The 15044-nt window shown below is 40.8% G+C and overlaps 1 protein-coding gene and 1 pseudogene across 8 annotated transcripts in view; both read left to right on the top strand.

The window, feature by feature from the left end:
• The window catches only part of kmt2cb (lysine (K)-specific methyltransferase 2Cb), a 63420-nt gene extending 48477 nt beyond the window's left edge, over positions 1-14943 (top strand). For 5 of the 8 annotated variants that reach the window (XM_046409620.1, XM_046409624.1, XM_046409621.1 and 2 more), the window contains 21 exons: positions 92-158; positions 261-321; positions 454-686; positions 1499-3142; positions 3359-3550; positions 4840-5004; positions 5109-5238; positions 5410-5557; positions 5729-5913; positions 6015-6151; positions 7148-7427; positions 7987-8126; positions 8837-8950; positions 9073-10189; positions 10345-10481; positions 10601-10743; positions 10894-11068; positions 11176-11292; positions 11381-11454; positions 12701-12809; positions 12913-14943. In XM_046409620.1, the coding sequence (XP_046265576.1) occupies positions 92-158; positions 261-321; positions 454-686; positions 1499-3142; positions 3359-3550; positions 4840-5004; positions 5109-5238; positions 5410-5557; positions 5729-5913; positions 6015-6151; positions 7148-7427; positions 7987-8126; positions 8837-8950; positions 9073-10189; positions 10345-10481; positions 10601-10743; positions 10894-11068; positions 11176-11292; positions 11381-11454; positions 12701-12809; positions 12913-13005 (5461 nt within the window). In that variant the 3' untranslated portion in view covers positions 13006-14943. The remainder of the gene's footprint in view (positions 1-91; positions 159-260; positions 322-453; positions 687-1498; positions 3143-3358; positions 3551-4839; positions 5005-5108; positions 5239-5409; positions 5558-5728; positions 5914-6014; positions 6152-7147; positions 7428-7986; positions 8127-8836; positions 8951-9072; positions 10190-10344; positions 10482-10600; positions 10744-10893; positions 11069-11175; positions 11293-11380; positions 11455-12700; positions 12810-12912) is intronic. The other 3 variants (XM_046409623.1, XM_046409619.1, XM_046409617.1) reach the window with 3 other exon arrangements.
• On the top strand, positions 4557-4655 carry LOC124070108 (annotated as a pseudogene).
• Positions 14944-15044: the final 101 nt, after the last annotated feature.

Raw genomic sequence — 15044 nt, 5'->3', positions numbered from 1 at the left:
GGATATTGTGCAAATGTTTGAAGGATTGATGAATTGCTACTGTGACAGACCGAACTAAACATCGCATGTTTGTGGTATTGCTGTATTGCAGATTTCCTTCTGGCCCTGTACCATCTTGCCCTGAAAGCACACCACTTCCTCCACAAGTTGTTGGACAGGTAATTGAAACATCAATCTGCTTAGATGTTATTTGAAACTATATAAAGAAAAAAATATTACTTGCAAATATGTAATTACATAATTGTCAACCTTGCTTTCAGGATGGCAAATTGACACAAGTAGCAAGACCAAATCCCCCTAACTTTGGACCTGGATTTGTCAGTAAGTTCTCAGAAAATGTATATGTATTTTCAACTTCTTGGTTTGATTTGGTCTGTCAGGCCTAGAAATGTTACGATGTTTGTTTTTTATGCTGTCAAGATAGCTAACAAAAGAGCCTTTTTCTTCTTTCAGACAATGCTCAGAGGGCTCAGTACGAGGAATGGCTCCAGGAGACTCAGCAACTACTTCAAATGCAGCAAAAGTTTCTGGAAGAGAAGATTGGTGCTCACAGGAAGTCTAAGAAAGCCTTGTCTGCCAAACAGAGAACAGCTAAGAAGGCAGGGAGAGAGTTCCCCGAGGAGGATGCTGAGCAGCTCAAACATGTCACAGAGCAGCAGGGTGTAGTGCAGAAACAACTGGAGCAGGTAAATGTTCGGCCTGTCAAGCTCCACCACTTAATTCTTTCTCTCCCTCGTCTGCACAATGGCTGTCCTAAGTATTGTCCTTTCATTAGCCCAATGAGAAGAGTGTAATGTTTAAAAGGGGATTGGAAAATAACTGTCCTTTGGCCAAATCTGGTCCTCCACCACAAGTAGTTCCCACACATGGCAAAAAATGGGGGGCTACCCAATTAGTATTATTATTTAATTTATTTGTATTAGTGTTATTACTTTTAATTTTTTAACCACAATCGATTAACCAAAGAGACTTTTATTGTTTTTGAATGAATTTACTTTTATTGTTAATAGACTCTTCTTTTTGTTGGCAGCAGAGATGCTGTCTTTTACCTTCATAGCATACCTAATTAGTCTTTAAAATTAATTAATTCAGTTTATTGATCTAACCAATAATAGAAGTACAGGGTGTGCATTGAAAGGTATAATCTTACCATTTTTTTCCAAAGCAGAAATGACAAACTTTCCATACACTTTGAAGAGATCAAAACACATGAATTTGATTACACTACGCCCATCAACCAGTTTTGACTCCATAAAATGCTCTTGGTTTGCACTGTCTAACCCCAGCATTAAAGTTAAAAGATTTTGTTAAAGTTTTGTTTCTTCAATTCTTTCAGTCAGCATTTGAAAGTAAAATAATGAATTTCATATTTGATAGACCCATCTTTTTGTAAGCTTACCTGGTAAATGTGATAAAATAGTGTGCATGCAATACTTGACATTTTCAAAGATCCCCAGTTACATTTTTTTTTTTAAATATTTCTCATGTTTTGTTTCAGATTCGCAAGCAGCAGAAAGAGCATGCAGAACTTATAGAGGAGTACAGAGTGAAACAGCAACAAAACAATATGACCCCTATAATGCCTGGGATGCACCCAATGTCAGCCCCTGCTGGCATGGCGCCCAGTGGACCACCAATGGTCCAACCTCCTATGAACCCCATGATGCAGATGCCACGTCATCCAGGCCAACCAAATGCACATTCGTGCATGCCCAACCCACAGTCTGGCTGGCATTCCAGTGCTCCCATGCCTATGAGTGGACCGGGAATGCCTCCTATAATGCCCCCCCAGGTACCTGTAGGAAATCCAGGCCAACCTCATCAGATGCCATTGGGTAACATACCGCAACACTCACAAATTGTGGATCCACAGGCAACACCAGTTCCACCAGGTGGACTAAAACCCATGCAAGCTGGTGGTGTGAAATTTGATGACAACAACCCATTCAGTGAAGGCTTCCAGGAGCGGGAAAGGAGGGAGAGGCTTCGGGAGCAGCAGGAGAGACAGCGGGTGCAGCTAATGCAGGAAGTTGAGCGACAGAGAGCCCTGAAACATCGAATGGAAATGGAGCAGCAAGGGATGATGGGGCCAGATGGGAACATGGCTCCACTCGCTCAGATGCCATTTTTTACCGCAGAGCTTCCACAGGACTTCATGCAACCTCAGAGGCCTCCTGTGCAGCAACAGCAACAACTTGGACCAATGTTCCCACAGCAACAAGGCATGCAACCTGGTATGGGCTCGCCACCTGGGACATTCATGCAAGGAGAAAGGAGGGCTATGATGGGCAATGGAATGATGTCCCGTGATGTGGGGCCTGGTTTTGGGCCTGATAATCTTGCTCTGCAAGCACCTAACTTTCCTCAGGGTCAGTCCAGACCCCGTCATTTCAGTGGACCAGGAATGATGCTTCAGATGCCAGGTGAGGGTCCACCATTCGGAGGCGACTCAGCAACACCTCTACCATCTAACTTTCCGGGCTCAGGCCAGTCTTTAATCCAACTTTACTCTAACATCATTCCAGACGAGAAAGGGAAAAAGAAGAGGAACCGCAAAAAGAAGAAAGATGATGATGCAGACTCAGTCAAGACACCTTCAACTCCACACTCAGACCTTACAGCCCCGCTTACACCTTGTGTATCAGACACCTCCTCAACTCCAACCAGAAACACCCATCTCTTTGGAGATCAGGACTTGTCAAGATCCCCTTTGCTAGGATCTTCCACCCCCAGTCACTCAGAGCTGGAGCGGCAGCTTTCTGCAGGTCAGTCTGGACAACCTGGTCTCTCATCAGACACTACAAGAACCCAAGCTCAGGAACACGATGGGATCCTTAACAACATAAAGCTGGAGCAAACTGATGTCAGTGAGTGTCATGGCCCACGAGAAGGGCACATAGGCTCAGAAATGAGCTCTGTAAAGGAAGAGGGCAGTAAAGGAAGTGTGTCTCCCTTCACTGCGGGCCAAAGTCCAAACAAAGGGGAGGCTGGCAATGAGCTACTGAAACACCTTCTGAAGACCAAGAGTACACCTCCACCAGGATTGTCTCAACAGAGGTCAGAGGAGGGCCTGCGCTCAGAAGAGGAGGATCCAGCAGACTGCAAATCCCTGCTGAGGCAAAGCTCCATGGACAGCAATGGGGTCAGTCTTATTGTTAGCCATACAGTTAGAGTGCTGTGGGGGCTGATCAGCATAATGAGTCATAGATGGCCTAAATGATTAAAATTGGTATGAATAACAGCTGTTATTTTTTAAATAAGTCATGGGTATGAGTTTGAAAACATTTAATGTGGAACAGTATTGCTGCTCAAGTAAATTGAAGTGCCTTTTTATGCAACATCTTATTCTCATTTTCAGGCATACTCAGATGGCACCCCAGATTTCCCGGGACCTCTGCTCCCTGAACAGGAGAAGAAGAAAGGCAGGAATAAGAGGGCAACAAAAGGAGGTGACAAACCTGCCTCTCGCTACAAGAAGAGGAAGAAGGAAGGGGACGAGAGGCAACTGATGCACTCTGGCCCTGACAGTGTAATGACCCAAATAAAACAGGTAAGACTGATTTTATCAATTCATAATCTGCACCTTATAAAATTGGTTGGAGCTTCAGCACTTCACGACTTAAGGAACAAAGGATGTAAAGATGAATGAATGGATGAAAAGATTATAGCTTGATATCTGAATGCTTTATTCAGATTTAACAGTATAAATCACTGCTAGCATAGAAAACGGTTTTCACTTTTTTTCACATACCATAAGCGTATTACTGTAATTAAGTACTTGGTAAATGACAGGTGCACACAGAGGCATTAGAAACTGTAATTATTCTGGAGAGTGAAAGGGGATTCATGATTATACTGCAAGTCCTGCATTGATTGAGGCTTCAACTTTCTGGAGCTGACTCACTCATTAGAAATGTACTTTCAATACCGTCTCATCTTTACAGAAGAACGGAATGTATTGTAGAATGCTAGTTTCTCACCAGTACAACTTGAATTTGGACATAAATTATGGTGAGCCTCCATATTGCACAGTTAACAATTTTATGCTGAGGTAGATAATTGGACCACACACTAGACTTAGTTATTTTACTGTTTAGTCTAAATTTGAGGCCACATTCTCAGAGACAGCAATTGAGGCGGGACTAGTTATCTGAGGTTACTTTTTCTGGGTATTTTACAGGAGGTAAAAGAACTATGTTATGATGACTTAACCTTACATACCAAACATACAACTAATGTGAATGCTTAAATTGCTTAAATTAAATTTTGTTTTTTTCAGTTGTGTTTTTGTTAATGAATGGGATTCCTCTATGAATGCCACCCAGTTTATATTTTAAATAAAATGTTAATTATTTTCTTTTTTATCTAATATTTTTAAATAAATAACTTGACTGAGAGCAATTAACAAAACACCCTGCATTCAAAAAGGCAATAATGTCATATTCTGAACAGTAACAAAAATGATGTTACAAGTTATCATTAATCTAAGATTAAAAGGCTTGGTAAGCTATAAATACCAAATGCCGTAATTGCATGGTGTATTTTGTTGTTTTTTGATCGCTTCTCGGCCTTTTGGCTAGGATCAAGTGTAGTATCTGTTCTTATCAGTTTAATATCTGATACGTCCTCTATAAGGGGACAGCTCAAGAATTTCCCTCCAGGGATAAATAAAGGAATTCTGATTCTGATTCTGATTTTTGTTTTGTTTTTAGAATTTTTCTTATGATTTTATTTGGTGATTTTCTGCATGTTGTCATCTCTTAAACATCTGTTGCACTTACATACGTGTTCTGATTTTACTTCTGTGCCTTCCCTTGTCCTGTTTTTTTTCTGACACAGCAGCTCTCCCTGCTGCCCCTCATGGAGCCATTGATTGGGGTTAACTTCGCCCATTTCGCTCCCTATGGCAGTGGCCAGCTCAATGGTGAGAACCTCCTGTCTGGTACATTTGGCAGCGCCTCACTCGATGGAGTCTCTGACTATTATTCCCAACTGGCCTACAAGGTGAGAACAGCTTAACTTAGTTGAAAGTGAATAACCAGAGTGATGTGTGGCACATGGGCCTGCGGCGTGATGTGCTGACATTGTAATGGTTCTCATTCCTACAGCAGAATAACCTGAGCAATCCACCAACACCACCTGCATCTCTTCCTCCTACCCCACCACCTGTTAACCGACAGAAAATGATCAATGGATTTGCCACGACAGAAGAGCTGGCCAGCAAAGCTGCCGCTATGGGTAAGCATTCATGAGAAGGTACCATAATGTCACATTTTCTTCTCACAATCTCACACAAAATCTTGAAAGAAGTTCAGAAAAAGGACAGACATCAGAAACAGAGTGCTTCCATCATTACAAGCAAGAATAGTCTGTACATTTATGTTTACTATGTGCTCCTGTTGCATACAGTGTCTAAAGGCTTGGTCCCAAAGCCGCTACACGTTCCATTTAGGACTGAGGAAGATCTACTAGCCCGGGCCATCGCACAGGGACCCAAAACTGTAGATGTTCCAGCCTCCCTCCCTACCCCTCCTCACAACAACCAGGAGGAGCTCAGGTAATGGATAAACAACAGTAATTCTTCCCATTTGTCTTTTAGAGGACTACCCCATGATTAACAGCTGTCGTAACATTTGTTTGTGTTGATTACTTGTGTGACCATGTTACAATAACCACTGAGCTGCACAGTCTTAACTGAGCTCTCTTTCTCCTCATGGAATGGTAACAGCAATAGGGGACAGGAGCCTTGCAAGGACAGGGACACACCTGACAGTTTTGTTCCATCTTCATCTCCTGAGAGCGTGGTTGGCATGGAGATCAGTCGTTACCCAGACTTGTCTCTGGTGAAGGAAGAGCCACTGTCCCCCTGTTTGTCTCCTGTCCTCCCCATGCTTCCTGCCCCTGATGGGAAAGGTAAAGATGCAATTCATCAACATAGTCATGTTTTTATTCATGCAATGTAAATGTAAGACTCCAGCAAATGTTCATGAATGTGCTTCCTTTTCATTCTTTAGGGTCAGAAATCAAACTGCAGGATATCAAAACAGAGCCTTCTGCGATGATGTTCGGCTCTCCCTTTGGCCCCATGTCCATTGATTCCAAACAAGGGCTGGTGTCTGTAGCTATCACACTGAGACCAGCTGCAGCAGAGGTAGGGCTTTATGCTGAACTTCAGTGAAAACACTGTAAAGTTAAGGGTGTGTTTTGTTTTTTTTTTTGTTTTTTTTTAAAGTATTATTAACTTGTAACACGGGGGGGAAAAAATGAGCCAAATCTGTCGGTCAGTGAGGGATGGAACCACATCTTAATAATTCTTACATACATGGCTTACATATTTTGGCTTATTTATTGACTGGCCAATTCAGTTTCACATGCCAAACAAAATTACTTTTAAATCAATTTTAAAAGGCATTTTCTGTTACTGCAAGGCCAGTTTAAGTTCAGAAAAATTCCACTGAAGCAGAAATACAGGCCACTAAGCTTGAAAATTAGATTTTTTTTGATTCTGTTTTTGTAACAGTTATTATTGCGGAGACATTAGAGGTCATTTTGCATCAATTTTTACTAGTTAAAAACAAACACAACATTTTTATCGTGTGTCCACTTTTCCTCTTCAAAATAAATATTTCAATTAGTGGCTAACGCTCCAATGCCTCATTTCCACTGCTACAACTTGAGCTAACCTCAGCTAAGAATCCCACCTACGTTGAGTGGATACTACTGTATATTCACTTAAAACAAAACTGAGGAAAGTACCTGGGAACAAACGTGAGTCGAACCATGACATGGAGTGGACATGAGACTTATGGTGATGTTAGAGCCCTTCAAAATCTTGTGGATACCCTTCCCACCAACTCCATATTTATGTATATGTATTTAAAATGTTATATAATTAAAGTTCCTGCAGGTGTAGTGGTTAGCTGTCCCAAAACGTTTGTCTCCTAAGTGTAATTTGGATATCCAATAGAAGCCTGGCATTTGTTCAAAATATTTAAATAAATATTTTATTTATCTTAGAAATCTGCATGAGAAAAACACCAAATATACAAACAGAGCATTTTAGAAAATGCTTAGATGAGATGCTAAAAATCCATACATTTTTGATGAAGGAGTTAATCAACTAACATGTTTTTGTTTTTTTCCTCAGAACATCACAGGTGTAGTGGCAGCCATTTCAGACCTACTGTGTGTGAAGATCCCCAGTAGCTATGAGGTCAGCAGCACCCCTGACAGGGGGCCCTTATCTGTACTCAGTGGTCAGAGGATGGGTCCCCATGGCATGGAGTCTCGGCCTGCCATGCTCTTCCACGGACAGGGAGACAATGGAGGTCTTCATGGACGGCCAGGGCAGATAAGACCCAGTGGAGTACAGGCAATGATGCAACAGCAGCAGGCACATAATTTCCGTTTCCATCCTAACAGCCCAGGTGAGGGAATAAAACAAAATTAAACAAGAGCACCACCAATTCTCCCAAGTACTGTAATACAGCCTGTAATTGAAATGTCATGTCTGATTTAAGCTAAACATAATGACTTCCTGTGTAAAAGCTCAAACAGCAACGCAATCACAATATGCAGTTGTTTATCCTTTAAAGTCCACAGGAGCAATTATCTTTCTTGACAGTATTTATAAACTGCAGTTTCGTCTTGCATATCATTATTAGTCTGGGGCTCAGAGCAGCATATAACCCAGGTGCTGACAGACATCCTTATCGACTTCAGGGATTCTCTCAGGCAATACGCTAATAAAACAGAGCAAACAATTTTGCTTTAGAACACTGAGGTGTACAAACTCCTGCTTATTGCTGTCAAACCGTGAACAGGCCTATTGAGTTTTGATAACACAGAAACATTTGGTTAAGGAAGTGGTGGACACTTAAACAGCCATGATGTTTTATTTTCCAAGCCAATATTTGTCAACTTGTCTAATTTCTTTGTCTAATATCAAACTGCATTTTGAAATGGACATATTTTCTTTGACTGCAGGTGCAGCCCTAGCTCGAGGACCCGACAACAAGACCCCTGCCAGCCCTGGATGTAAACCTCAGTGGTGCTGCCACTGTAAGGTGGTGGTTCTTGGTAATGGAGTGCAGAAATCTATCAAAGATCTCCCTACCCACATGAAGGTACCTAATTGATTGGGCTTAAATACTATAAATGACAGCAGGGTGATAATGTTGTGTAGGTAGGCAACCCTTCAGCTGGAACTCCTTAATGTTGAAAGTGTGATTCTGAGGCTAATAAAGGACAGCATGCTTTAAATATAGAGATAACAGCTCATGTCCCCTGTGCCAAACAACTTTGGACCATTTTTCATTGATTTCCCAGTGGGCGGCTATAGGAGTAGTAACTGGATGCCCAAATTTACTTCAGAGGATATATTATCTACTTTCAGCCTGAAGGCCATACACATTTGCACACACACACACACACACACACACACAGCACCACATTATCACTGCATATATCCTGTAATTTTGTAAATCCTGCCTTCTGGTGTGAAGTCCATTTCGGATCAATTAGTGGGCTAAACTGTGGCAAATATGCTGCAGTTTTACTACAATTGTAATGTCTTTTTTCTCGCTAAGACAGAGAGAGAGTGAACTGAGGCAGTTAGTCCCAAGATAAAACAGACATTTAAAAGTTCAGATTGTAGTTAATGCAATTTGGCTTTATAGGGCAGACGAGCAATACCCCATGACTTCAGTCTTGATAGTATTTTGTTTTTTTAAATATTGGAATAATTTTAACATCATTTAAGTCTAACCAGATCAATCTTTGATTTAACACCTCATTCCTTGTATTCAGCCTGTTAAAACTAGTGATTTCTTATTAGGGATCTGACAGCCGTTTGAAATCTGAAGAACACCTGGTCTTCTGCAGCCACAGCTGTTTTCTTCTCTACTGCTCCTCATCACCCCTGCAGTCCAGATCAACCACAGAAACTAAGGTCTGTACTGCTGTAACATGCAGAACACCACTGTGTGTTTAAATAACATCTAGTTAATATAATAATATAATACTCTCTTGTTTTTTTGCTTGAACATCACGGTTATTATCTCATCTTTTCAGGACTCTGTGTCCCTTCTCCCTGCCTCCGAGCAAACAGAGAGTCTTTCTAAAACCCTGCACCAGTACAGTAACAACATGTCGTCACTGGATGTTCATTGCCTGGCCCAGCTTCAGCCCAAGCAGTCTCCCCCCTCTACTCCTCCTATCCCCTTCCCCACAGCAGGCGAGACATCCAAGACAGAGATCAAATCTGATGCCATCAAAGTGACAGTGAAACTGAAGGCCCGGCCAAGGTCCCATGATGGCTGGCACCAGGGAAAGAGACAGAAGGGACTCCGCTGGAGGAAGTGGACTGTCCAGGTGGTGGTTCCAAGAGGGAATTCCCAACTCCCAGATGAGGATAAGATTGATGAGCTCCTGAACAAACTCGGGGCCTCTCTGCGCCCTCCTGCTTCTCTCCGAGACCAGAGGCGGTGCTGTTTCTGCCACCAGTTTGGAGATGGGCTCACTGACGGCCCAGCTAGGCTTCTTAATCTGGATCTCGATGTATGGGTTCATCTGAACTGTGCCCTGTGGTCCACTGAGGTGTATGAAACACAGGCTGGCGCCCTCATCAACGTGGAACTCGCACTGCGACGTGGCCAAACGGTTCGCTGCGCCTACTGCCAGCAAACAGGAGCCACCAGTGGCTGCCACCGCCTACGCTGTACTAATGTCTACCATTTCACTTGTGCGCTGCAAGCTCAGTGCACCTTCTTCAAGGACAAGACCATGCTTTGTCATGCCCACAGGCCCCGGGGAACAGCTGGACAAGCGCTGGAGCATGAGCTGCGTAGCTTTGCTGTCTTCCGTCGTGTCTACGTCCAAAGAGACGAAGTGCGTCAGATTGCCACTGCTGTGCGGCAGCCCGAGTTAGGCTATACATTTAGAGTAGGCAGCCTGGTGTCCCATGCAATGGGCCAGCTCACCCCTGTACAAATGTCAACCTTCCATTCCTCAACAGCCATCTTTCCAGTTGGCTATGAGGCTTGCCGCATTTACTGGAGCATGCGTCATGGCAACCGCCGTTGCCGCTATGTGTGTTCTGTTGAGGACCGGGAGGGACTGCCAGAGTTTGCCATCAGAGTCATCGAACAGGGCTATGAAGACCTTGTCCTGACTGGCACCTCTGCTAAAGGTTTGTTGTTCAGTTATAAGATAAGATGAGCCTTCATTAGTCACACCGAGGGGAAATTCTCAATTCTCTCTAATGGATTCTTAGGAGAAATGTTGTTATGTCTTCTTCAAAGTTCAGTTTTTAAAAAACATCTGTGCTCATTTCACTGTAATCAGGAGTGTGGGATAAGGTTCTGGGTCCTGTTGCTGAGAAGAGAGCTGAATCAGGCACTCTAAAGCTCTTCCCAATTTACCTGAAAGGAGAGGACTTGTTTGGGCTGACGGTCCCTGCTGTCGTCAAGATCACTGAATCGGTTTGTAGCTACTTTTTGTGGTTTTACTCTGATCAAAGAATACGAAATTTAACCAAATATATAGCTCGCGTTCTGTTGTGGCTGCATGATACGACCCACTTTTTACAAATTTATTCCAGCTGCCAGGAGTGGAGGCTTGTGACAGGTACTCATTCCGTTATGGACGCAACCCTCTTGTGGAGTTGCCACTCATGTTCAATCCAGCTGGCAGTGCCCGTGCACAGCCAAGAACCAGCTCTCCCTACACGTCAGTGGTGATAAGGTAACTTTGAGTAAAGCTGGCATTAATTGTCTTTGTGGGCATATGTTGTCTCAGAGCTAAACAAGTTACAAGTTTTATAAATTTAGAGTGTTTATATCGTTATATATATTATATATATTGTTTTTGTTTCTTCCCCCTCTCAACGTAAAGGCCTCAACCACAGGCTGTATCCAGCAGCAGCGCCAGGTCAAACCAGAATGTAGCCCAAGGAGAAGGTGGTGCTCCCCATAACAAGCCACCAGTAGTGCACCCCAGGTCTTCTCAGTACCGGTGGATGAAGAGTGAGTGGAGAGCCAATGTCTACCTGGCCCGTTCCCGCATCCAGGTAACATAATTATTTGATTTATTTCTCAGTTTTGACAGAGTAAGGCTGATGCTCTTGGGATTTGTTTCCTGTGGAAACAATGACAATACTGGTGTATTGTATTACAGGGCCTGGGCTTGTTTGCTGCTAGAGACATTGAAAAACAAACAATGGTGATTGAGTACAATGGAACAATCCTCCGAAATGAGGTTGCCATCAGGAAGGAGAAGACTTACAGGTCTCAGGTAAACATCTGTTTCTAGTGCTTTTTGATCTGAAATTCCTTTTTGTGTAAAAACAAATGGCAAGTAAATTCTCATCTCTCCCTGACAGAACCGAGCAGTGTTCATGTTCCGCATCGACAGTGAACATGTTGTTGATGCCTCTCAGACTGGAGGGCTGGCAAGGTACTACGAGTTTCCGTTGATTATTTGACATTGAGTAAATAGAAATAAAATTTGGAGTATTTATTTTTATTTGGGTTTTTTTTATTATTATTCTTAATTAGATCTGGATTTTAACAGTGCATTCTGAATCTTAATTATGAAGTTTTTAAGTGTGTCTGTGTATCTGAATCTTTGGGAAAATCAAATTCCGCATGCAAATCTTGCAGATTCTAGCAGCCCCCGAGCAATGTCGTTATATATAGTCAGCTGGGGAAAATACAGTCTTGAATGCTGAACGCACTGTTTGCCTGCAGGCGTCTTGCAATTGTTACAGTTTTCAAGCACAGCACAACAGACCATGACCCTGCACAGACCACGTGTGTGGGTGGCTCGTCTGTGGTTATGTTGGTGTTGGCTTGCTTTATATTGCAAATGTTTTTTGTTTTTGTTTTTTTTGTCGCTGCTAGCTGCGTCAGTCTTTTTATTTCTTTTTCTTTTTTAATAGGATGAGAAATGACCAAGTTTTTATTGTATGTAGTGGCAAAATTGTTGCCCAAAAATAAATGTTTTTTTCTTCATTATTTCTGTGAAAGCTGCTGACTTGTACAAAATCGTTGTTGCTTCACTTCCTTCCCATCTTCTCATCACACATTTCTCGCCAATGTGGCGCTCCTGCGTTAGTCTTTTACTTTGCACACATGAATTTAGTGAAGTGATATATTGATACAGCTGTTGACTTTATGACCTTATAGTGACCTTATAGTATTCTATGTATATACTGGACTTAAGGGTTCAAATTGTCATAATACTTTTACAATTGATGTCTGTGGTATAAAGTCTTTTATGGTTCTGTAGCTTAGAATGTGACACAGTGCTGTTCTCCATTATTAACTTTAATTAACTACATACTGTTTTCCAAGATGGTGGCCATTCATTCTGCTAAGCCAACACTGCCTCATAATGCGGTGCTGTTCTTGGACCAAGTCATTTTGAAATGGCGTCCTCTTATGTGCTTAATTTGTAAATGTGTGTCATTCTGAAGCCTTTTTAAAATCGAAATTTAAACAGCCTTTTAATAAATCTGTAGATCTGTATAGAAAATTAGATAACATTTTTTGAAATTCAGTTCTAAATCAGACCAATTATTTTCATTAGTTACAATATTTTTAAATGTAAAATGGAACATACAGCAATTTGCTTTAAAGGTATTTGTAGAATATTGTGTGATGTAAAATAAATCAGTCTTCATTTTTGTTTTATTTTTCAGATATATCAACCACTCTTGTGCCCCTAACTGTGTTGCTGAGGTGGTCACATTTGAAAGGGGCTACAAAATCATCATCAGCTGCATTCGCAGAATCGAAAAAGGAGAGGAGGTGGATATCTTTTCTTAGATTAGACTTCTTTCTTGTGCAGTTGTCTGAATATAAGTGGGGTGCTGTATAATGTGATGCTGATGTATCCCTCCCTGTTTTCCAGCTGTGTTTCGACTACCAGTTTGACACCGTGGAGGGTCAGCACAAAATTGCTTGCCATTGTGGAGCTCCCGAATGCAGGAAGTGGATTAACTGAGGAAAACAAGAAAATGACAAATCTAAACGCATTCCTTGCTATAATGTGTGGATGCTGTGATCTCTGCACAGAGGAAAAAGGCTTCATATTAAGGTCATTTTGTCAGTGAGCAGAAGACCTGAACCCTTGGAGAGATGAATTAATTTACATGTTGTTTCATCAAGGTGGAGGAAGGGAACACAGTAGCAGGATGTGATTTGTGCCATATGTTGGAGGCTCTGTGGTATGAGATGCCTCTGTCTGTATGTATCTGTGTGTTTGGTGCACATGGTGCGGATTCCACCAGCAAATGAGAAAGCACTGTGCAGGGTGCGGCCTTATTGCTTACCAAGGGCAGGCCCTTTTTGTTTCATACTGTTAATGTATACCGTATGACTAAATGTAGACATCACTGAATGAGGAATGTACAGCAACGAATACTGCGAAGGGAATATCAACTTGCACTAAAAAATAGAAAATACACAAAAAAAACGTACACACCCACACACATACACACACACATACACGAAAACTTTTAAAATACTTGATTCCATGAGTCAGTTTTATCATAGGTCTCCGTCATGTGATTTGTGTGGAATTCGAGAGGTTTTTGTATTTATTACTGAGTGAGTGAATTTTATTCTCAAAATGATGAGATTGAGTTTAAGAAGGCTAGATTGCTATTGTTTTTGAAGATTGAGGAAGACATGCTGTTACTTTTGTATAAATGTACATAAAGAAAACTATAGGAATAACCGACCAAATACTACCTTAACCTTCTTGATGTTTGGGTGTTTTTAAATTGTTTTTGTTCTGTTTGTTGTTGAAATTTATTTAAGATGGACGTTATTTCAGTTTTGAGAGTATATATTATGATTATGCTGTACAGAATTTGTAAAATAACCACAATAATTCACAAAGTATTTTTGTTGTATTAAAAGTAAGGTATTGTAGCGTAGTGTTTTGTGACTTACACATACTTTGACCACTCAAAAAAAGAAATATTTTTGTTGACTAACGTAACGAGTTATCAGTTACAGAATTTAAAAAAAGACTCTTCAAATAGTAAGAGATCAGTGTGATCTGTTTGCTGTTAATCAGGTTTTATTTTAAAGAACTGTGAATTAGATTTTGAAACCCAAAAAAAAACTTTTTAACTTTTTAACACAAATAGGAACACCGACATGTATTTGCCTGTTTTTTTTTTTGTTTGTTTGTTTGTTTGTTTTTACATTGCTTTTAAAATAAGGTGCAAATATCTAATGATATTGTGAGTTAGATGCACCAGTGTGTGACAGAAAGAATCGTATGGAGAACTCTTATTTGGAACCGTAGGTTGTTCTACCTTTTTGGACAGAGATGGCATTCTCCTTAATCAGAAATATTTCTTATACTGACACTTCACAAGTCACATGCTTAGAAAACGTAAGAGTTTTTGCGTGCACAATTTCAAGTTGACTGTAAAATTTTGGAGACAGTCTTAGAACTTGTAATGTATATGGCATGTATTTTTTTAACTTTCCGAAGACTCAATTGTATATATTTTCTCAATGAATGGTTGTAACAAAATTGTTTCTTGGATATTTTTCTTCTCTTGTATATTACATCATCCTGCCAGTGTGTTTGTGCTACATTTTCTTGGTCGTGTAGTCAGGTTTTTTTTTCTTTTTTTCTTTTCCTTTCTTACTTTCTTTTTTTTGGAAAATGCCTTTTGAAGTGTACAGAGTATGAGGTTTGTGGAATTGAATTTAGAAACATTTACAAAAATAAACTATTTTACATGTTAGCCAGTTGTGAATTTTGAATCAGTCATTACACATCCATAAATATGAAGAAATGAAGCCACAATAAATATTTAATTTCCTTGGCATTGGTGGTAAAATAAACTTGTATAATCCACAGATCTTTGAAAATGGCAATCAAAGCTCAAGGTGACTAGAAGAGTATAACTATTATTTGCAAAAAATGGTCTGTGTATTTCACAGTGGGTTTCGTTTTGTTTTGTTTTTTAATTAATCCTTGAGTCCATGAAATGTCTGAAGATGGTAAAAATTACAATT

Source organism: Scatophagus argus, chromosome 13 (genome assembly GCF_020382885.2).
Source record: "Scatophagus argus isolate fScaArg1 chromosome 13, fScaArg1.pri, whole genome shotgun sequence".
Classification (NCBI taxonomy): Eukaryota; Metazoa; Chordata; class Actinopteri; family Scatophagidae; genus Scatophagus; species Scatophagus argus.
Note: the sequence above shows the minus strand (reverse complement) of the source record. Positions and strands in the feature narration are given on the sequence as shown.